General features: G+C 37.7%; 1 protein-coding gene and 1 long non-coding RNA gene across 2 annotated transcripts; one reads left to right on the top strand and one right to left on the bottom strand.

The window, feature by feature from the left end:
- Window positions 1-287: 287 nt before the first annotated feature.
- Window positions 288-23351, bottom strand: LOC134759021 (uncharacterized). The gene is made up of 4 exons (XR_010134869.1): window positions 22925-23351; window positions 22694-22805; window positions 5364-5436; window positions 288-1137 (listed from the first exon to the last, which is right to left on the bottom strand). It is a non-coding gene; the product is annotated as an uncharacterized lncRNA (long non-coding RNA).
- Window positions 21069-21422, top strand: LOC115935562 (guanine nucleotide-binding protein G(I)/G(S)/G(O) subunit gamma-5-like). Its single transcript, XM_055348221.1, has one exon. It carries the CDS (start codon window positions 21069-21071, stop codon window positions 21420-21422), a length of 354 nt encoding a protein of 117 aa, XP_055204196.1.
- Window positions 23352-23695: the final 344 nt, after the last annotated feature.

Below are 23695 nucleotides of genomic sequence, written 5' to 3'. Positions count from 1 at the left end.
CTCCCTAGTTTATAAAATTATTCAATAAAAGTTTAAAAAGAAAAATAATAATCAAATAACAATAACTTTGTGACAATTATTTAATATTCACTACATGGAAGGATTATCAGAAAGCCTACCTAAACTACAGGTTGGAAGATATGTCTGTCTGTTAATCTGATTTGCAATCTGTATCACATAGCTAAAAAATACACTTCTATAAAGGAAGAGAACACATGGAAAAAAATAAGTCAAAGAAGGCAAAAAGGAATCAGCAATATTTAGCCATTGTATTTGAGATCTTAAAGTTTATTATTATGTGTCCTTTTATTTGCAATTAATAAACATAATTATCTTCAATTGTTAGACAATATATGTAATAATATATACAGTGGTTTCTAATCACTAAATTAACATTTTTAAACTAGAATATCTGTTTTCAGGGCAAAATATAAAGCATAGAGACTTTCCAAAATTAGTGTGTGACTTAAAAGACATGCAAAAGTGCTCCCTATAAATATTAACTTGCTTATGCCACAAGTATGTACTCAACACTATTTGACAGTCCTAATAGACCCAAGCATTCAGTCATTTGGCAAAGCCAACAAAGACTATGGCTTAAATGGGTCTGAATGATTGGAAGAACCATTTTTCTGCAGTTTCCCTCAGTTGTGATATCCGACCCTTGTGCAATAAGTACCACAGAAGGAAAATATTGACAAAAGAAAAAAATAGCAACATAAATTTCAAACTCAAGCTAATGGCATTTTCATTGTGAGCTACAGGTTACATCCTAATTCAGTGAAACTATAACTTTGCAAATATTCATTGTCTGTTGACAAGTTTGAACTAGAAATTGATTTCAAAATGGAAAAACATAGGGGCATGTGGAAGATGTCTAGTTTACAGTGATACATAGAACATTTACAAAAGATATATGAACTACTCATATTTTGCTTCTGTGAACCGAACACTTCATTTATCCTTTTCAGCTCTATGAGTGAACAACTTGTTCCTTAGGGGGAAAAAAAAGTAAAGCTGAATGTTTTTGAAAAACCTTTCAGATCTCTACTCATATCCAGTTTATTTAAGTTACACAATCCCATCTCAATACCCTGCAAGCCATAATAATCAAGTAAATCACATCACGGGCACCTCCTATAAAAGAGAAAGGAAAGGGATGTAAGGAAATGCACACATGTATGTGTCTATGTGTGTATATCTATGTATACCAAACCAAAGAAGAAAATCTAATAGTCATGATAACATAGTTGATACTTCATAATTTTATAAATCCCCTCCTCCACTTGCTCCATGTTCCTTTATTGTAAGCTATATTCCTTGTTCAGAATCAATGTTAATTGAGATTACCAGGACAGTGCATGATGTCAGAAGTTTGGCAAGCAGGGAAGGCAAGTGCGTTATCTTAAACAAGTGTTTTTTCCCATGAATATAAGTCCTTCAGACAGAAGGTATCTAATATTATTCACCTTCTGCCAGAGTATGATGCCCTACTAAGGACCAGCTTTGATATTTGCTATTGATAGGTTGTGCATTAATAAAAAGCAGTAGCTTAATCAACTATGGTGATGATAAAATTAGGTTTTAAGCCCCCATTCTTCCCATCATGGCCACGTTGTTCATGAGCACATAAAGCAAGCTTTGAGGTAGCTATTACCTAGGCTGACAAACACCTGCAGAGCAGGCCATTTTGTGCACCAGACTGTTGAGAACCTCTTCTGCAAGATTTTATGTTGAATATTAATTTGGAACACAAATATTTGCCCATTTTAAGAAGACTGTCACACTCCTCTTCCCCAAACTTTCTTTTCATCAGTTCCGACTGTGTTATCTTCGAAGTCCCTAGCCATTTGACCAAACCACTGATCATTATCTAAGAATCAGTGGAGCTTCAATACAAAAGCGAAATCTCTTTCCAGGCAAATGGATAAGCAGATACAACTGTCCATGCCCTTTACATGGAAGATTTTGCTTCCTCAACAAACTTCAGCAGCAGAAAGGGGTCTATAAGGCCACAATTAGTCTATTTCCAATGAGTGTTGGCAGATCATGCATGACTACTCAACTGGCCTTATGAAACATCCCATGAGGAATGAGTATAGATTGAAGAAGGCAGTGAAGGAGTAGATGCACTGGGCATTGTGAACCACCTGCTCTTTGAATAAATTTGTGCCTTCAGGGCCTGCTCTAGTCACGTGATGATGGATTCCTGCCATCAAGCTCAGGTAACGGGGGGTTCACAATGGCTTTTGCTTCTAAATCAAAAAATCTTTGCATTGATGGAATGATGCACTCTTCTATATCTTTCAATAACACTATACAAATATCTAAAAATGATAAGTGGTTGAATTTTGCACAGCTCACATAGCTTTGTCTATCATACAGTCACAACTTAGTATTCCACTAAAAATCATAGTTCTTTATCCATTAGTCTATATCTTAGTGTATTAGTCTTATCTGCTTTTATTCAGCTGTAACATTCACTATCCAATATATTATTAGATTTTTAAAACAGTTCTCAGATGTAGGTTGATTTTATTTTCTCATTATTTATCTACACAGTTTATTTTCTATAGGTCATATACTTCACTGTTTATTATAAATTTATTTATTCTTATTCCAGTATTGCATTCTCCTCCTTATCATGTTTTTTATTGTGCTGTTCTGTGAGATACTTCTCAGCATATGCCAAGTGTTGGTTTGGTGTTAAATACCCACATTGATTTTGATTCTATTTTTAGCAATTTGGCTACTTAAATAACACTTCCAGATTGTGTAAAGCAACATTTTATCTTTCACAACATACTTTGTGGATCTGACCTCGGTTCTTACTAACACTAAATCTAGGAGGTAAGGTGGGCAGAGAAGGTTTTTCTTTCTTTCTTTCTTTCTCTTTCTTCTTTCTTTCTTTCTCTTTCTTCTTTCTTTCTTTCTCTTTCTTCTTTCTTTCTCTTTATTTTTACATTTTTTATATTAATAGGCTACTTTTAAAAACAGTTTTAGGTTTATAGAAAAATTGAGCAGATAGTATAGAGTTCCCATATTCCACTCTCCCTTACACAGTCTCCTATTATTAACACGTTGCATTAATGTGGTATGCTTGTTACAAACGATGAACCAATGTAGGTAGGTTATTCTGACCTAAAGTCCATAATTTACTTTTTTTTTTTTTTTTTACTATTTCTATTGTTTAAGTTCCATGGCTTTTGACAAATGTATAATGTCATGTATCCACCATACAGAATAATGCTGCCAACCTGAACCTCCCCTGGGCTTCACCTATTCATCCCTCTCCCTCTCCACTAACTCTGGCAGTCACTGATCTTTTTATTGGCTCTATAGTTTTTCTTTTTCATAATGTCATATAGTTGGAATCATACAGTATGCAGTCTTTCCATAATGTCTTCTTTCACCTGCAATATGCATTTAAGATTTCACTGTGTCTTTTCATGGCTTGGTAGCCAACTGATTTTTATAGCTGAATAATATTCCCTTGTATAGGTGTACCACAGTTTGTCTATACATTCATCTACTGAGAGACATTTTGGTTGCTTCCAGTATGGGGCAACTATTAATAAAGCTGCTATAAACATCTGTGTGCAGGTTTTTATGTGGATGTAAGTTTTCAATTCATTTGGGGAAATACCTAAAAGTGTGATTGGTAGATCATGTGGTAAGACAAAGTTAAACTTAGTAAAAAATAAATAAAAATAAAGGGGCCGGGAGCAGTGGCTCACACCTGTAATCCCAGCACTTTGGAAGGCCGAGGCGAGAGGATCATGAGGTCAAGAGATTAAGACCATCCTGGCCAACATGGTGAAACCCTGTCTCTACTAAATATACAAAAATTAGCTGGGCATAGTGGCCCACACCTGTAGTCCCAGCTACTCAGGAGGCTGAGGCAGGAGAATTGCTTGAACCCGAGAGATGGAGGTTGCAGTGAGCCGAGATCATGCCACTGCACTCCAGCCTACTGACAGAGCTAGACTCTGTCTCACAAAAATAAATAAAATAAAATAAAATAAAATAATATAATTTTTAAAACTGGCAAACTGTCTTCCAAAAGGTTGAACAAGTAATGAATGAGAGTTTCTGTTGTTCCATAGCCTCAACAGCCTTTGTTGTTGTCAATGCTTTGGATTTTAGCCATTCTAATAGGTATGTATAGTGGTATCTCATTCTTGTCTTAACTTGCATTTCCCTGATGATATGATCTTCAGCATCTTTTTTATGTTTAATTGCCATATCCTCTTTTGTAAGGTGCCTGTTCAAATCTTATGCCAATTTCTTAATTGACTTTTTTATTTTCTTATCGATGAGTTTTAATAGTTCTCTGTGCATTTTGAATACAAGTTCTTTTTTTTTTTTTTTTTTTGAGACAGTCTTACTCTGTCATGCAGGCTGGAGTGCAGTGGCACAATCTTGGCTCACTGCAACCTCTGCCTCCCAGGTTCAAGCAATTCTCCTGCCTCAGCCTCCCAAGTAGCTGGGACTACAGGAACCCGCCACTGCACTGGCTAATTTTTTTTTTCTTTTTTTTTTTGGTATAGACGGGGTTTCACTGTGTTGGCCAGGCTGGTCTCAAACTCCTGACTTCATGATCCTCCCACCTCGGCCTCCCAAAGTGCTGAGATTACAGGTGTGAGCCACTGTGCCTGCATGAATACAAGTTCTTTATCAGATATGTGTTGCCAATATTTTCCCTCAATTTGTAACTGGTCTTTCCATTCTCTTAAATGTGCTTGATTTTTTTTTTTTTTTTTTTTTTTAGATGGAGTTTTGCTCTTGTTGCCCAGGCTGAAGTGCAGTGGCACAATCTTGGCTCACTGCAACCTTCGCCTCCCAGGTTCAAGCGATTCTACTGCCTCAGCCTCCTGAGTAGCTGGGATTACAGGTGAACGCCCAGCTAATTTTTTGTATTTTTAGTAGAGGCAAGGTTTCATCATATTGTCCAGTCTGGTCTCAAACTCCTGACCTCAGGTGATCCACCCTCCTTGGCTTCCCAAAGTGCTAGGATTACAGGCACGAGCCACTGCGCCTGGCCATGTCCATTTAATTTTGTTTCTGTCACTTGCAAAAGAAAGAATTCTGGCTAATAGATCTTTGTAGACTTTCATTAATATATAAAATAGATTTTAAAATTGTATCGGAACTTGACCATTGAAGATCATCTGTCAATCCAAGGATATGTATGTTGCTGTTGTTTAAGACAGTGTCATTAATTAGTGAGTCCTGTAGATAAGACCCACAAGGGATTAGCCTGAGTAAGCTATCCCTAACCTTCTGAACCTTTCATTCAGGCAGATTTAGCAATAAAAAAAAAAAGAAAAAAAAATTTATAGGAAATATATACTTTACAATACCTGAAGAAGCATCTCCATTTTCTTTTCACAGTTCTGTTTCATTTTGGCAACTTATGACGAACAACCTCTAAGCCTAAAAATTATAAAGAAAAAATGGGATAATGAAAATAATTAATGATATAAATATTAATATTACTTATAGAATATTTTTAAACTCCAACAAATTAACGGCTCTCAATTTTCCATTTGCTTTTATGTTTATCAAAATGCAAAGTGACAAAGTTGTTGATATGTCATGTTGTATAATTGATTTATGTATAGAAGTAATTCATGATAGTCAAAATTAAAATATTATGCCTTGATATAGCAGTGCTCATTAGAGTAAAATCACACTAGGTTATAGAAACGTCTTTTCAATTTACAGTGTAAGGTTATTCCAGCAACATAAAAATAGAATTTAATTGAATTTGGGTAGAATTATTTCCAACATATGTATGAGATGAATTCAAGATTGGGAGCAGGGGGTGTAAAACAAATGTTTCTTCAAAGATGTTTTCCTTCCAGTCTAAATGGTAGCAACATTAAACCTGCCCTCTGCAAATTGTGCCATCTGGTCCTCACCAGAAGAGTCCGTGACTATGTGGCTTCCATCGGTCCAAGGCAGCTCTGGACTTCTCCCCTTCACGCTGATTTTCTGGTTTGAGGACCCGTGCTCTGAGGCGTATAAACTGCTTTACTTCCCCTATTAAGACGTTGACATGAATCCAAAGTGGTATCCCTGCAGTAGTGAAGAAAGGCTTCAAAATTGAAATGAAGCACCCTTGCAGTTTAATGCTCTTGTCATGTAGGGTTTCTTCCTTTCTTTCCTTTCTTCTGTCCTTTTTTCCTTTCTTAATTTTTTTTTAAATAAAGACTACAAACAGCAGGGGATATATAGACCTTGCAATCACTAGAAAATGAAATGTTTCCACAGCACTGAGATGCATTTAGTGCTAAGACGGAAATTTAGTTCCTTCTATTCTTTTGTAAGGAGAAAGTCTTCTTTGAAACAAAAATGAAATAGAAATAATTTCAGGGTGATGGGACATCCCCAGCCTTCAGGTCATGCTGCTCTCTCATCGTTTTTTAGGCTGCTTGGTGATAAAAGAAAAGGAAAAAAAGAGAAAATTTCCTAATCAGAGTTTCATCAACTGAGTGATCAACAAGAGAAAATGGCCACTTTTATATTCATTAAAGTAACTTTTCAAAGAGGAGAGATTTCAGAATTAGTGACACTGAGTGCATATTGCTAAATTTATTGTTGACAGTTACTTGTAAATTTTTGTTTGATCTTTCTTTGTTTTCTTCTGTGGTGTAGCTTCATTATATATATATGGTTGCATCTTTCTTTTAAGTTCACTCTGACAATTTAGTTTCCTTATGTTTCGTTGTTCTGGGAATCACATTCAAAAGAAATTAAGGGGTTTTTTTTAATTCAAAAAAAGCAATAAATCTTTCAACAAATAACATAAATTTTTAATTAAAAAATAAAAACAGCTACATGCATTATACATATATAAAACATTTCTTTATTTGATCTTTCTCCAATGATAACAGTATTATAAGATTGTTACAAACAATTAAAATAGTGTAATATAAAAAGGTAGAGGTGCAGAAATAATTTTGTGTATACTCCCCACTTCACCCCATCCATCTACCACCATCTCACCCCGCTGAGTTAACCGATGTTGGCCCTCTGATATATCCTTTTATGCTGCTATGTTTACATATTCTTTATACCATACATAGAGATTTGGAGGTAATACTTTAAGTGAAAAATAATCATATCATATGGGTTTTTTGCAAATTGTGTTATTTATTTTGAAAATATGTCATAGAAGATTTGTATGATGAATTTTTTTAACTTTTTATTACAGAAAATTTCAAATATATACAAAAGTAGGAAGACTTGTATAATTAACCCCCATGTACCCATCAACCAGCTTAAACAATGATCAACTAAAAGACAATATTTTTTGCATCTTACCCTCCCTACTCAATTATTGTGACACAGATTTAGATATCATGCCACATCAATCATAAATATTTAAGGTGTACCTATTAATAGAAATGATGAATATTTTAGTACAACCATAATACTTTTTAACAATCTAAAAATTAATAGCCAGCCAGTATTCAAACGTCCAGTTTTCTCATAAATGAAGTCTTATGGTGCTACAGAATTTCTCACAATATGGATTTTTTTGGTCAGGAATAACTGACAGGTGGATTTGTATATATCTCCAGAATGCACATGTCTGCTAGTCTCTTTTTTTGTGATATTAGCAGCCATTGATAATCATTGCCTACTTCTATTAATTTGTTAGTGGTTGCAAAATTGTAATAGTCTAATGATACAACTTTTTCTTGATTCATTACCTGGAATACTTCTATAAAAAGAAAAGGCCTTTAATCAACAAGTTTCTTACTCTGAGGAGGAGTTCATATAGGAAAGAGAGAACAAATGCTTAAATATTTCCCTTTGCTTACGTCTTTTCAAAATAATGAATAAGATTTCTTATACCCTCCAAAAATATCCAATGATTTCTAAGTATAAATATAAATTTATGGATGTAAACATATTTGGTATGTCTCAATCCAGTGTGTTTATTATCTTTTATGTTGTTTAAATGGTCATATCTTTTGCCACAGACTTTTGAGCCCATTTTTATAGCCTCTGATGGCTATTTTACCTTCTTAAAACAAGTTATGCCAGCTTTAGCATTTGACAAAATGCAACATCCTTACATGATTAAGAAAAAAAAGCTGAACAAATTAGGTATAAAAAGAATGCACTTCAACATAATGAAGAACATATATGCTGAACCCATAGCTAATATTACACTCAATGGTGAAAAGCAGAAAGTTTTTTCTCTAATAATAGGAACAAGACAAAGATTCCCACACTCACTGCTTCTATTGAATATAGTATTGGAAGTCCTAGCCAGAGCAATTAGGCAAAGAAAGAAGAAAGAGAGAGCATAACAATTAGAAAGAAGTAAAATTTTCTCTGCTTGCAGTTGATATGGTCTTATATATCTAGAAAATCCTAAAGACTTCACCAAAAAAAAAACCTAAAACTGTCAAAACTAATAAACAAATTTAATAAAGTTGTAGGATGAGCTTTATTTGTATTGATCAACAAAATCAATACACAAATCAGTTACATTTCTATACACTAACAACAAACTATCTGAAAAAATAAATGAAGAAAACAAATAGAAAACCAAACGCCACATGTTCTTACTCATAAGTGGGAGCTGAACAATGAGAAGACAAGGACACAGGGAGGGGAACATCACACACCGGGGCCTGTCAGGTGGTGGGGGACAAGGGGAGAGAGAGCATTAGGACAAATACCTAATGCATGCAGGGCTTAAAACCTAGATGACGGGTTGATAGGTGCAGCAAACCACCATGGCACATGTATATCTATGTAACAAACCTGCACGTTCAGCACATGTATCCCGGAACTTAAAGTTAAAAAAAAAAATGTTGATAGGGGTGAAACTCAGAGAAAAAAAGAAGGGGAGAATCATGGGACCCATCCCAGCAGGGTGGGAATCATTAGATTATTATTAGGAAATGGAATGAGGTAAATGGAAATTTATTATGTAAAATAAAGGCCTTAATACAGTATCAAAGGTTGAGTGGACCAAAGAGAGCCCCTGCTGCTCCCCCAGTATTAGAGAGACCCAAGCCAATTTTCTATATTTACCCCAGATTGGAGAAATTTTTTTTAAAAAAAATCAGAAAGCAAAATTACAATAAGGAAAAAAAAGGACAGGCCAGGCACGGTGGCTCACGCCTGTAATCCCAGAACTTTGGGAGGCCGAGGCGGGCGGATCATGTGGTCAGGAGTTAGAGACCAGCCTGGCCAACATAGCAAAACACCATCTCTACTAAAAATACAAAAATTAGCCGGGCATGGTGGTGCATGCCTATAGTCCCAGCTACTTGGGAGGCTGAGGCAGGAGAATCGCTTGAACCTCGGAGGCAAATGTTGTGGTGAGCAGAGATTGCACCACTGCACTCCAACCTGAACAACAGAGTGAGACTTCAGCAAAAAGAAAGAAAAGAAAAGAAAAGAAAAGGGAAAGGGAAAGGGAAAGGAAAGGAAAGGAAAGGAAAAGAAAAAGGATAAAATACTTAGTAATAAATTAAGGAAGTGAGGAGTCTGTACACTGAAAACCACAAAACATCAAGAAAAGAAATTTTAAAAGACCCAGAAAAATGAAAAGATATGCCATGTTCATGAATTGAAAGAATCAGTATTGTTAAAATAGCCATACTCCCTAAAGAGATCTACACATTCAATGCAATCTCTATCAGAATTCCATTGTTATTTTTTGCAGAAACAGAGAAAAAACTCCTAAAATTCATGTGGAACCACAAAAGACCCCAAATAGCCAAAGCAGTCTTGAACAAAATGAACAAAGCTGAAGACGTTATACTTAATGATTTCAAATTATAGTAGAAAGCTATAGTAATAAAAACAGCATGGTATTGGCATAAAAACAGACACATAGACCAATGGTACAGAATTGAGAGCCTGAAAATAAACCCACACATATACAGTCAACTAATGTTTGACAAGGGTGCTCAGAATACAAAATGAAGAAAAGACAACCTCTTCAATAAATAGTATTAGGAAAACTAGATATCCACATGCAAAATAATAAAACCAGGCCATTGTGTTATGCCATACACAAAAAATCAACTCAAAATGGATTAAAGGCTTCAGTGTAAGGTGTGACAAAAATAAAATTTCTAGAAGAAGACATAGGGGAAAAGTTCTTTGATTCATCTTAGCAATGGATTTTTAGATAAGACACCGAAAGCGCAAGCTACAAATGCAGGAATAAACAAGTGGGATTATATCAAACCAGACAGCTTCTGAATAGCAAAGGAAACAGCCAACAAAATGAAAAGACTCCAGCCTGGGCAACATGGCAAAACCCTGTCTCTACTAAAAATACACAAAATTAGCCAGGCATGGTGCATGCCTGTAGTCAGGTGCATGCCTGTAGTCTCAGCTACTGGGGAGGCTGAGGTGGGAGAATCACCTGAGTCTAGTGTGTTAGTCCATTTTCACACTGCTATAAAGTAATACCAAAGAATGGGTAATTTTTATAAAGTAAAGAGATTTAATTGACTCACAGTTCCATACGCTAGGAGGCCTCAGAAAACTTACAATCATGGCAGAAGGTGAAGGGAAAGCAAGCACCTTCTTCACAAGGCAACAGGAGAGAGAGAAAGAGTGCATGAAAGGGGAAGACCCCCATACTTATCAAACAAACAGATATCATGAGAATTCACTCACTATCATGCGTACAGCATAGGAGAAACCGTCCCCATGATCTGATCACCTCCCACCAATTTCCTCCCTTGACATGTTGGGATTATGGGGATTACAATTTGAGATGAGATTTGGGTGGGAACACAGAGCCAAACCTTATCATCTGGGAAGTCAAGAGTGTGGTGAGCTGTGATCACTCCACTCTACTCCAGCCTAGACAACAGGAGTGAGACCCTGTCTTTTATAAAAAGAAAAAGAAAAAGAAAATACAACAGGATGGAAGAAAATATTTGCAAACTATACATCTGATAAGGGGTTAATATTCAAAATATATAAAGACCTCAAACAATTTCACTGTAAGAAAACAGACAACCTGATTAAAAAATGGGCAAAGGACCTAAAAAGACATTCCTCAAAAGGAGACATGTGAATGAGCAACAGATATATGAACAGGTACTCAGTATCACTAACCATCAGGAAAATGCAAACCAAACCATAAGGATATATCATCTCACACCTATTAGGATGACTAATATTAACAAAACAAAAGATAATAAGCTTTAACGAGGATATGAGAGAAAGGAAACCCTGATACACTGCTAATGGGAATGTAAATTGGTACAGCCTTTAGGAAACAAAAACAGTAAGGAGGTTTCTCAAAATATTAAAAATAGAACTACCATATGATCCATCAACCCCACTTCTGGGTATTTATCCAGAGGAACTTAAATCAGGATCTTGAAGAGATACCTGCATGCCCGTGTGTTTTGCAGCACGGACAGGATATGCAAACAACCTAAATTTCCACTGATGGACAAATGGATAAAGAAAATGTGGTCTACACATAAAATGGAATATTATTCAGCCTTTAAAAAGAAGGAAATTGTCCAGGTGCAGTGGCTCACACCCGTAATCCTAGCCCTTTGGGAGGCTGAGGTGGGTGGATCACCTGAGGTCAGGAGTTCAAGACCAGCCTGGCCAACATGGCGAAACCCTGTTTCTACTAAAAAATCCAAAAAAAAAAAAAAAAAAATTAGCTAGGCATGGTGGTGCATGCCTGTAATCCCAGCTACTCGGGAGGCTGAGGCAGGATAATCGCTTGAACCTGGAAGGTGGAGGTTGCAGTGAGCCGAGATCACACCATTGCACTCCAGCCTGGACAGCAAGAGGGAAAGTCTGTCTCAAGATAAAAGAAAAAAAGAGAGAGAGAGAGAGAGAGAAGGAAATCTTGCCATTTGCAACAGCATGGATGGACCTGGAGGACATTATGCTAACTGAAATAAGACAGGCACAGAAAGACAGATACTAAATGTGTGATCTCATTTGTATGTGGAGTCCAAAATAGTCAAATTAATAGAAGCAGAGAGTAGAATGGTGGTTACCAGGGACTGAGATGAGGGAAAACTGGGGAGGTGATGGTCAAAGGGCACAAATTTTTATTTATGCAAGGTAAGTTCTTGCATATTGTTTATAGCTAACAATACTTAATTGTACACTTAAAATTTGCTGAGAGTATACCTTATGTTAAGTGTTCTCAACAAAGAAGAAAGCAATAACAATAATAACAAAGGTGGCAAGAGGAAACTTTGGGAGGCAATTAATATATTTATGGCTGAATGGGCACGGTGCCTCACGCCTGTGATCCTAAAACTTTGGGAGGCCGAGGCGAGTAGGTCACCTCAAGTCAGGTGCTCGAGACCAGCCTGGACAATGTGGTGAAACCCCATCTCTACTAAAAATACAAAAATTAGCTGGGCGTGGTGGCAGGCGTCTGTAATCCCAGCTACTCAGGAGGCTGAGGCAGGAGAATCGCTTGAGCCCAGGAGGTGGAGGTTGCGGTGAGCTGAATCATACCACTTCACTCCAGCCTGGGCAAAACAGCAAAACTCCATCTCAAAAAACAAAAACAATATGTTAATAGCCTTGATGGTGATGATAGTTTCATGGGTGTATACTTATCCTCAAACTCATCGAGTTGTATACATTAAATGTGTACAGTTTTTCACATAATAAGCATTAAGTAAATGTAAACTAGTATTATTAATTTCAATGTGCTCTTCACACATTCCTACTATTGTGCTTTTTCTTTCAACATTACAATTCTTAACTTTGCAAGTTTATATTTTTATTACATCCACCTCAATCCTTTCTCAGTCAAACTTAAATCTACACATATTTGTGCAAAGACTTTTGTCATAGAATTGTATTAAGTGCCTTATGAAATATACAATAATTATATCATGAAAAAGATGGTGGGTTGAACACCTGTATCTACTTTGATCCCTCCTGAAACTTCACTAAAATAAGAATAAAAAGATTTTCTTTAATGAACAAACCAACGAAACTGTAAAGAACAGGAAAGGAAGCAAGAAAAACAAGATTTCAGAAGCTGGAAAGCAGACAGACGAGTGAGTAGCAAATCAAAGGATTTATCAGAGAGAGATGTAATTTACACCAGAAAATACCCAGAGCTTCTGTCACCCCACCTTTCCATACGAAAAGGCAAGGAGGATCATCAGACATCTGAGGAAAAGCCGCTAACCTGACAGATAAAGACAAAACCAAACCAACAAGAGAACAACTCCATGGAAGCAGACACAATGTAGGGGAAGAAACGTTATTAAAAAGCAAAAACTATCAATGATATCCTCCAATAAATTAGAGAAAACATTGTAGCCATGTAAGGAGAATGGAATGCTCTTTAAAAAGGGATTCTGAAAACAAAAAGCATATGTCTCAAGCTCTTGGAAATTGAAACTCTGTTTGCAGAAATTACATGTATTCTATAGAAGAGAAGGAAGATAGGCCTCACAGAAAGTAAAGCAAAAATGAAGGACATGGAAAATAAAAGTAAAAATATAAGAAAAAGAGAGAGGACTAGTCCAAGAGGCCCTAAAAGGGAGAGCTAACAAACAGGGAGAAGGATATCATCCACAAACATACTCAAGGGAATTTCAGAAAATTGAAGCATATGACTTCAAAGTACAGAATCCACTAAATGCCCCTCACAGTGGATAAAATAGTTGCTACGAAATTTGAGATGACTGAGAAAAAAGAAAATCCTCAGATTTCTGCTGATCACTGAGAGATAAGAGCTTTTTGAGAGAAAAACAGATCACATGAAATGAACCATAAACCTGAATGGCTTCAGGCTTCCTAACAGCTACACTTAAAGCAGGATTACAGTGAAGCAATTCCTTTAAACTTCTGAAGGGAACATGTTTCATACCTAGAATTCCACCCCCAGTCCAACTACAGATCAAGTCAGAAGGCCAGGACAGACATTTCCAGACAAATAACATCTCTGAAATTTTACCTTGCTTTCAACCTATCTATGAAAACTACTGGAGGATACATGCCACAAAAATGAGGGAGTAACACAGGAAAAAGGAAGAATAAAATACAGAAAACAGGAGATGGCACACTGAAGAGACGAGGGAGGAATAATGAAAAAGAGAGACCAAGGATGGCAGCTGTGATCTGGCACACAAGCCAAGCAGGCCAGATGGGCCCAGCCCCAAGGGCTGTGATGGATATTTTTTCAAGAAGATGCAAACGGGAGAAGATCTGATCCATCGGAAGGTCTTCAGACTGTGATTCATGCCTCTTGCTGTCCCTTGTGCCACTGACTCCTCTAGATGTTCAGATTATTAATTTCCCCATACCATGAAATTTAGACTGGCCTTGAAGTTGAATTACTGATAAAAACAGAAACAAGGCAATTATTTTCTTCAGAGAAAACAAAACATACAGATTGGGAAAAGGAAGACTTACTTAATACAATGGCTCAGCTTTGAATAGCATATACAATTGTCATGTTATGGTAATATAAACACTGAATTCTGATGTAATCAAAACTATAGGACAATGTTGTAAGGATGAAGACATGGAAAGAGTGCACGGTTATGGTGACAATAGGAGGAAATAGAATTCAGTCTCTCACATCTGTAGAGGCAGATGGAATACCTCAGCTCAAAGTCAGAAACAGCAAGAAAATCATGGAATTTAGAGATACGAAAGTAAATTCTAAAATCAGCTAAAGTAAATGAAAGTGTTTCCTGCCAAGAAGGGAAATCAGGGTGGGGCAGGGCAGAGAGGACTGGTATATTTCATAACATAACTTGTAGAACTATCTAGCTCTTTGAACTATATGTACATGTAATTGCAGTAAAAGTAAAGGAAAATTGAAATCACTTTTATGAAAATAGGATAACTAAACTGCATTTTACAATTCTCTTTCCCAAATGAGATGAAGGGTATTTCTTCAAAACTTATTTCCATAATTTATTTCTTTGTCAACTTCTTTTATCATTGATGGAGCCTATCCTGTCTTCATTAAAGCAAAATTAGCATTAGTACAGTTCATTCATTTATTTATTCAATCAATAAATAGATATCAAGGCATCCTTGCCTTAAAGGAGCTCACCATACCTCAGGGGGAACATTAAATTACAAATCCCCCAGCTGCCTGAGGAAAAGAATATCAAATGTGTCGTGAGAGGACAGGACAGGGATAGATTTGCCTGAAAGTATCTCAGAAAGTTCCACAAAGGGATTTTAAAGACCTGAAAGAGGAGACTAGGTAGATTTTTATTTTACTTTGTACATTCTCAAGGTAATTCAGTAAAATGAATGTTAAAGAGTATATCTTTGTGCGGGTCACTCTACTAAAGGCTATAGGAAACATGAAGATGAATGAGGATAAGGTCTTTACTGCTGGCCCAAAATATAAGAGAGTAAAATAAGCACTAATGTAAAAGTTCAGAGAGCTTCAGGGGAGTGGACACACAGAGTTGTTCCAGAGAAGGGATCTGGAGTTTTGGGAAAGTGCAGTTTGAGAGGTGGGACGTGATTAAGTGTCTATCTGTTCATTGACTTCCAGAAGCAGCATACTTGATTTATCTGTTCACTCATAATTCTTTCCTTCATTCAACTGCCATATATCAAGTGCCTACTCTGTACCAGACACTGGACTGGGTCTGAGTATACAAGGTGTACTTGAGCACAGGCAAAGGAAGACATCACAGAGCAAGTCCAAAGAAAGGAGACAAGCTGGCTGGGCTGGTGTACAGGAGGGAGTGGAAGGGAGGACAGGAAGGGAGGAGAGGAGAGAGGTGGCAAGGAAAGATGACTCATAAAAATCAAAGAAGGCAGGGATGACTACCCTTCATGTTTAATTTTTCCCAACTTCCTCTAACTCCTAAATTATTGCCTGCTTTTAGGAAATTTTAAAGCCCTTGGGAAAAAATTCGTAAAATAAACCTGTGTAGAAGTTAGTTGGCTCCTCTGGGTTCCTTGGGTGGAATATAACCTGACAGCCTGAATGGTGCCGTCCCTTGGGGCCCTTCCCAGGTCCCAAGCCTGTGGACCCTTATGTGATATCCCACCACTACCCTGCCCATCCCTTCACTCTCTAAGAGCAGAAATGGAGCAGCTCAGTGTTTTGGCGGTTCATTTGTGTTGTAGCGTGTGTCGGTACTTCATTCTTTTAGTTTCTTTTTAAGCTGCTTTGTTGAAATATTAACTCATGTACCATATGATTCAACCATTTAAAGTGAAAAGCTTTTAAGTATACTCACAAAGTTGTACAACCATGACCACAATCAATTGTAGAACACTTTCATTGCCCCAGAAAGAAACCCAATACCCATTGGCAGTAGTACTGTATTCTTTTTGTGGCCGAGTGCTATTCCCTTGCACAGATAGATCATATTTGGTCTATCCATCCATTTATTGATGAACATCTGGATTGCTTCAACCTTTTGGCTATTGTGAATAGTGCTTCTATGGACATTTGTTTGCAAGTTTCCCTGGAGACAGGAAGCAGATTGGCAGTTGCCAGGGACTTGAGAAATGGGCAGGGGGAGTGACTGACTTACTAAGTTCAGGGCTTCCTTTTGAGGTGATGACAAATTTTCTGAAATATAACTTTGGGATTGCACAGCATCGTGAACCTACTTAATGCCACTGAATTGTGTACTTTAAAATAGTTAAAATAGTAAATGTCATGTTTTGTGTATTTGCCATAATAATGCTCCCTTTTTCTTCTGTCAGAAGTCTCATTTCCTTTGCTCCCACTATCTCTCGCTTGCCCAGGCAGCTTCCTCTTCTCTGCCTTTAGTAAGGTCTTTAGTAAAGGCTGTACTCTCAGCAGCACTTGGGTGTCACTTAAAACTGTAGGGAGAAAGTGCCCAAAACAACTTGTTCTAACAAGAGAGTTTACCTGGGTGACATGTTCTGCAGAAAATCCCCGTGGACAATTCAGCCATTCCCATCTCCATGTCTGAACTTCTTTCTTCATTTTGACTGCTGAAATCTTTCACAGCTTCTATTAAAATTGCCTCTTAAATATAAATAGCTGCAATCTCATTCCAATTCATTCCATGATTTCAGGCTCCTAACATGCGCGCGCGCACACACACACACACACACACACACACACGCACACACACACATATACGGCGCTTAGAGCCCCGCCTGCTATCCTTTCTCTTACTTGGGGAAGAGAATATTATCTACAGGGCTCTGTGTGCTACAAGGCCCACATATCTCTTCCTTGGGATGAACAAAGAGGCAGAGGCCCGATTGGCAAGATTCCTAATTCTCGCATGTAGCCAGCAGAGGTTGAAGGAAGAGGTCCAAGTTACCTTGGTAATCAGGAGGTGACAGTGCCTCAGAGCTGGCACTGGGCTTGGGACTCCTCCCACCCCACCTCTATCTCCAGTTTTCTTGAGAAGAGTGACAGTAAAGGTAATCTGTTATCTCCCTATTTCTCAGTGTTTGCCTTTATCTGCTGACTGGGCAAGACTTCTTTAGTTTCTGAAGAAGTTTTGTGGTTGTTTTTCTTAGCCACAGCAGGCAAGGACTGTGCCTAATAATTAGAACAAGCTAGTGATAAGAACTGCAGAAGGGTCTTTAGGAACTTAACATTAATGAGTAGATAGATGATTCTTAACTGTCTGCTACACTCATATAGGCAAAATCATGTGAAAGTTATTTTAATATCTATGGTAGGATTCCAAACAAAAATAAATTCTGGCCAGGCACGGTGGCTCAAGCCTGTAAGCTCAACACTTTGGGAGGCCAAGGTGGGAGGATTCCGTAAGTCCAGGAGTTTAAGACCAGCCTGGGCAACATAGAGAGACCCCATCTCTATGAAAAAAATTTAAAAAATTAGCCAGATGTGGTGGCACACGCCTGTAGTCCTAGCTACTCAGAAGGCTGAGGTGGGAGGATCACTCAAGCCTGGGAGGTCAAGGCTGCAGTGAGCCACGATTGTGCCACTGCACTCTAGCTTGGGTAACAAAGCAAAACCTTGTCTCAAAAAAAAATTGGCCGGGCAAGGTGGCTCACACCTGTAATCCCAGCACTTTGGGAGGCCAAGGCAGGTGGATCAGGAGGTCAGGAGATCGAGATCATCCTGGCTAACACAGTGAAACCCCGTCTCTACTAAAAATACAAAAAATCAGCTGGGCGTGGTGGCAGGTGCCTGTAGTCCCAGCTACTCGGGAGGCTGAGGCAGGAGAATGGCGTGAACCCGGGTGGCGGAGCTTGCAGTGAGCCGAGATCGTGCCACTCCACTACAGCCTGGGCAACAGAGCAAGACTCCGTCTCAAAAAAAAAAAAAATCTAAAACAGAAATCTGAGGTGCTAGCATTTGATGTTTGTGTGTCTGCAAGAGAGAGAAAAGGTGACTATTGCTTATAAATTTACAGATTACTTGGGTTGTTTTTATTAGTAGAAAATTTTATCTTTAGAAATAGACAATAAAGTATTTTGACATTTTAAATTTAGTGAGGGCCGGGAGCGGTGTTCATGCCTGTAATCCTGGCACTTTGGGAGGCCAAGGAGAGAGGATCACTTGAGGTCAGGAGTTTGAGACCAGCCTGGTCAACACGGTGAAACTCCATCTCTGTTAAAAATACAAAAATTAGCCAGATGTGGCAGCACGTGCCTGTAATCCCAGCTACTCAGGAGGCTGAGGTGAGAGGATAGCTTGAGCCTGAGAGACGGAGGTTGCAGTGAGCCGAGATTATGCAACTGCAATCCAGCCTGGGTGACAGAGCAAGATAACTAACTAACTAACTAACTAACTAACTAACTAACTAAATAAATAAATAAATACATTTAGTGAGGAGCAAATGTAAGCACTCAGAATCCTCAAAGCTGATTTATTTTTATTTATCTCTAGGGAAAACCTAAGAACACATGACATGAATTTGACTATTCACCTTAAGTTTTACAGTGAAAGTTTCGATTTGCCTCCTATCCTATTACAAAATTCAGATACTCTCTTTGTTTTGTCTTTATTTCCTAAGAAATGATTTCTTTTGTTCTTAATGGAAGATTCCAAAGATATATCTCCTGACTCAATGTTGGCTTACAGACCCTTTTAGACAAGCTTGTTTTGTATCACAGGAAGTTCTTCAGATTCTCAACTAGAAGCCAAATGAGTCACCATTTTGTCTTCTGCATCTTTCAAATAGAATTTGTTTTTGAAATAATAGCTTTATTGAGATATAATCCACATATTGTATAATTCATCTTTTTAAAATGTACAATTTAAAGGTATTTAGTATATTCACACAGTTGTGCAATTGTCATCACAATCAATTCTGGAATTTTGGAATATTTCATCACCCTCAAAAGAAACCTCATACCCATTAAGAGTAACTCCCCACCTCCCCCTCCCCCAGTTGCTGGCAACCACTAATCTAGTTTCTGTCTCCATGGATTTGTCTATTCTAGATAGTTTTCATAAATAGAATCACAATATTTGTTCTTTTGTGTCTGTCTTCTTTCACTTTTCACAATATTTTCAAGGTTCATCCTGTAGCATATATCATCACTTCATTCCCTTCTATGGCCAGTGAGTATGGCATTCCCTTCTATGGCCAGTGAGTGGATATACCACATTTTATTTATCCATTCATTAGTTGATGGACATTTGGGTCATTTCTATCATTTAGTTATTATGGAAAGTGCTACTATGAACATATGTGTATGAGTTCTTGTGTGGATGTATGTTTTCAGTTCTCTTGTGTTCACATAAACATTTTAACTTAATACAGACTAGACTTGAGCCTGAATGACTTGGGTGGGTGTGTCCATGCCTGGAAAGGAAGAGGAGAGGGAATCAAAGGAGAGCGATATCAGTAAGGAGATAGAACTTACTTCACTAATTTCCCAATTTGCAAATCCCTCTAAAATAACACCATCTGATATCATAAAATTATAGAACCACAGTTTTACATATGAGCAACTGAGAACCCAGAAAAGGTAAATAACTTGTTCAACAATTTGTTGAAAACCAACTGGGCCAAGGGCCAATGGTTCCTATTTCTTAGTAAACTTCCTTTTGCACCACCTGCATTGCATTAGTACACACTGATATCCAGGTGGTGTCTAATTAGAAAAATTTAAGTTGCCAAGGATCCTATTTAAAAAAAAAAAAAAAGTTGAGAATTGGCTAGGATTTTCTTCAATTCACCAGGAACAGAAATATCTCTGTTAATCAAAGCTAACTCTTATGGAGGTCTTAGTATGCACTATGTACTAAGCAGTGTTTTGCTTAAGCTGCCATATTTAATTTTGAAAAGCACCCCATTTTACAAATGAAGGAACCAGATTTAAAAAAAAAAAAAGAAGTCACGCAGCTTTAATACATGATGAAGAAGCAAGTTGAAGCCAGAAGCATCAGACTCTATGAGATTTGGTTATGAAGTATTTTGCTGTGCTGATAGATACAGATAAACATACTCTGTCCTCTGTCTCCTTTCTTTTGTCCTCCCACTGCCACTGTTGTTTTCATAGGTTATGAGGGTTTTGTTTTTGTTTTTGTTTTTGTTTTTGTTTTTTCTTGAGAAGGAGTCTCACTCTGTCGCCCAGGCTGGAGTGCAGTGGCATAATCTCGGCTCACTGCAACCTCCGCTTCCTGGGTTCAAGTGATTCTCCTGACTTGGCCTCCTGAGTAGCTGGGATTACAGATGCCCACCACTATGCCCAGCTAATTTTTTGTGTTTTTAGTAGAGACGGGATTTCACCATGTTGGCCAGGCTGGTCTCAAACTCCTGACCTCATGATTCACCCACCTTGGCCTCCCAAAGTGCTGGGATTACAGGCGTGAGCCACCACGCCTAGCCCATAGGTTATGAGTTTTAAACAACCTACAAATCGGACATTTGTAAACTGGGAATGTTTATAAATTTATAATTGTGCTAAGCAAAAATATGAAATCATTCCACGTATAAATAAAATCACATATATCCTCCAAAATTGTTGACAAAAATGATATGTTCTTCATCTCAGGCCAGGATGAAAAATGCTTTTTGAACTTAAATGCAAACTCCAGTCAATTGTTAGTGGCTCCTAGGGTACTGTGTTGAAAATGATTCTAAAGCCTTGATCTAAATGATTCTAAAGCCCGAATGTTTTTAAAAATTATCACATCAAGGCCACACATTGCCCCACTGTCTGGTCCCACTGACCCACAAGCCACCACCCCACAGATTGGCTCGGCTCTGGCCTGCGTCATATCTGGTTCCCCCAGCCTTGCTGCTATAAAGAAAGTGCTTCAACAGCTCTGGCTGGAGGCTGGGCTCAACTGTATCAAAGTATCCCAGGGATCTTCAAACTTGAAACAATTCTGTCTGCAGAATGTTCCACATGACTTCCTGCTGACTGGGGTATCTTCGAGTACAAAACTCTCCAGACTCCAGAACGTCTGTTCCCTTTTGTGGTCAAATGGACCTTTCAAAGGTTTCCCAAACCACTTCTCATGAACCAGTGAATATTCAAAAGAGAGCTAGAAATTTGAAGCCTGTACAAAAACTTATCCCTATAACATATGTGCCATAATATACAAACTTCTACCTTTTCAGTCCTTCACATCTACCTCTCTGAATTTTCATGAATTTCTGTTTCACAAGGGTAATTATTTTATGTACACTGGCAGCAGCATACAAGCAAATATGTAGTATGAAAACAATTCTCACAATAAAGTGAGGGCAGCAGAATTTGGTTATGTGTATGTTCTTTTTTAATGACTTTTTTTTCATAGATATGACCACTTGCTTTTTCACTAAGATTCTGAGACCGGGCGTGGTGTAGCTCACCCCTGTAATCCCGGCATTTTGGGAGACCGAGGTGGGGGTATCACTTGAGCTCAGGAGTTCGAGACCAGCCTGGGCAACGTAGGAAAACCCCATCTCTACTAAAACAAATAAAAATAAATAACTTTTTTTTGAAAGTGGGGTGTGGTGGTGCATGCCTATAGTCCCTGTAGTCCTGACTACTTGGGAGACTAAGGCAGGAGAATCCCTTGAGCCTGAGAGATTGGAGCTGCAGTGAGCTATGATCGTGCCACTGCACAATAATATTAAAAAATAAGATCCTGGGCTGGGCATAGCAACCTGTAACACCTGGAGTAGTAGCCACTCTGGAGGCTGAGGCAGGGAGATTGCTTGAGCCCAGCCTGGGCAACATAGTGAGACAGCATCTCTAAAAAAAACAAATAATAATAAGAAGATTTTATTGATGCCTCATTTGGGTCATATTATAGTTAAATAAGGAGAGGCAACAGAAAATCAAGGGTTGGAAATGCCCTCACTTTAATGTGAGAATTGTTATATTAGATAAGAATTACTTAAATAGTTGAGTAACTTCAATCTTGATAAGAGTGACTAATGTAGAGGAAAATTTTTTGGGCATAGCTTGGTAACCAAAGGAGTTCATGAGCTAGTATAGTAATTATATTTTCCAAATTCAAATTGGAACATACGACCTCATAATAATTTTTAAAATGTATAAATTTATTGGTAGAAAGGTACTTGGCAAAGATATTAAAATTAAATAGCATTCAACAATGTTTTAAATAAATCACCTTTATAGATAAAATATAGAACTACAGTATATTTGCTGATAATTCTGGAAAATACAGTGTTATTGATTTAAATAACAATAAAAAAGAATTTGGAGTTGCTGGTCTCCAATTTCTCCAAAGAAAAACTTTTACAGCTTTCCAGACCCAACATCCTCCCTGAAATTCACTCACCTCCTTCTACTTCTGTCTGAAATCCATATAGGAGAAGAAACACACATTTCTCTCCAGATTGAGGTAATGTTCTTAAGAGCAGACTGTCAGTCAGGTTCTGAGAGTTCAATTTCTAGAGGTACAAGGAAGCCACTTCCTATATTAGCTGTAATTTTAGGGTCATTCACAGGGAGATTCTGGGCTCTCACCCTTTTGCTTGCCTGAAATCTACCCTTCTAATCATTTGCTTACTCTCCAGGGGCTGCTTAGTTTCAGCTTGAGTATTCTCTGGTGAGTAGGCAATCTGCTATTTTCATGAGGGGTCTGGAAATTCTTCACTGGAGTATGAATTCCTCCAAATTCCAGGTTCATTGTCCTTGCTTACGACCTTTAGCCCCAGTTGAAGACATTTCCCGCAGTCTTCTGCATTTAGCTTCAGGACCCTCTGCCAAGCCCAGTGCTACAAAGTCTTTTTGACTTGGGTATCCCTAGTCAGCTCTATCCCTGGATTAGTGTTTTTCTCTTTTTCCTACAATAAACATAGAAATGGGAGCCAGTATATTAGCTCAGTGAAATCTCAAGGTAAACCTACTACGCTTCCTTTATTGCCCATCAATAATCCTTTCATTTTGTCATGTTTTCTTGCCTTTTTGTACCCTGATATTTATCTGTACTTAAAGGTTAAATCGAGCTTTTCCACTCCTCATTTTTTCCCCTTCTATTCTTTGATCCTACATTGAAATCATAATGCTGGACTTGTGACGTCACTCTCAATTGTTTCCAGATGGTTTATCAGACTGATCAAAAAGAAGGTGAAGCCAATATGTTAGTTAAAAAGTAGATCTTCAAACAGGGAGATGGTTCAGAAAAAAAAAAATTGTGTAATAATAATGTTGAGAACACAAAACAACTATAGGTAAAGTAAATTGCCTTTTCTCTCTGTCCTAAAATAAAATCTTTGATCAATTGTTCCAGTGTATGAAAATTTGAACTCTAAAGAGACCAGGCAAGCTTTTTAAACCC

This window comes from Gorilla gorilla, chromosome 7 (assembly GCF_029281585.2).
Source record: "Gorilla gorilla gorilla isolate KB3781 chromosome 7, NHGRI_mGorGor1-v2.1_pri, whole genome shotgun sequence".
Lineage (NCBI taxonomy): Eukaryota > Metazoa > Chordata > Mammalia > Primates > Hominidae > Gorilla > Gorilla gorilla.
The sequence above is the reverse complement of the archived record's forward strand: the minus strand, read 5'-3'. Positions and strand labels throughout refer to the sequence as shown.

Excerpts from the sequence above, each read along its gene's own strand:
- LOC115935562 (XM_055348221.1), top strand. The coding sequence starts at position 21,069 with ATGTTTTTAAAAATTATCACATCAAGGCCACACATTGCCCCACTGTCT.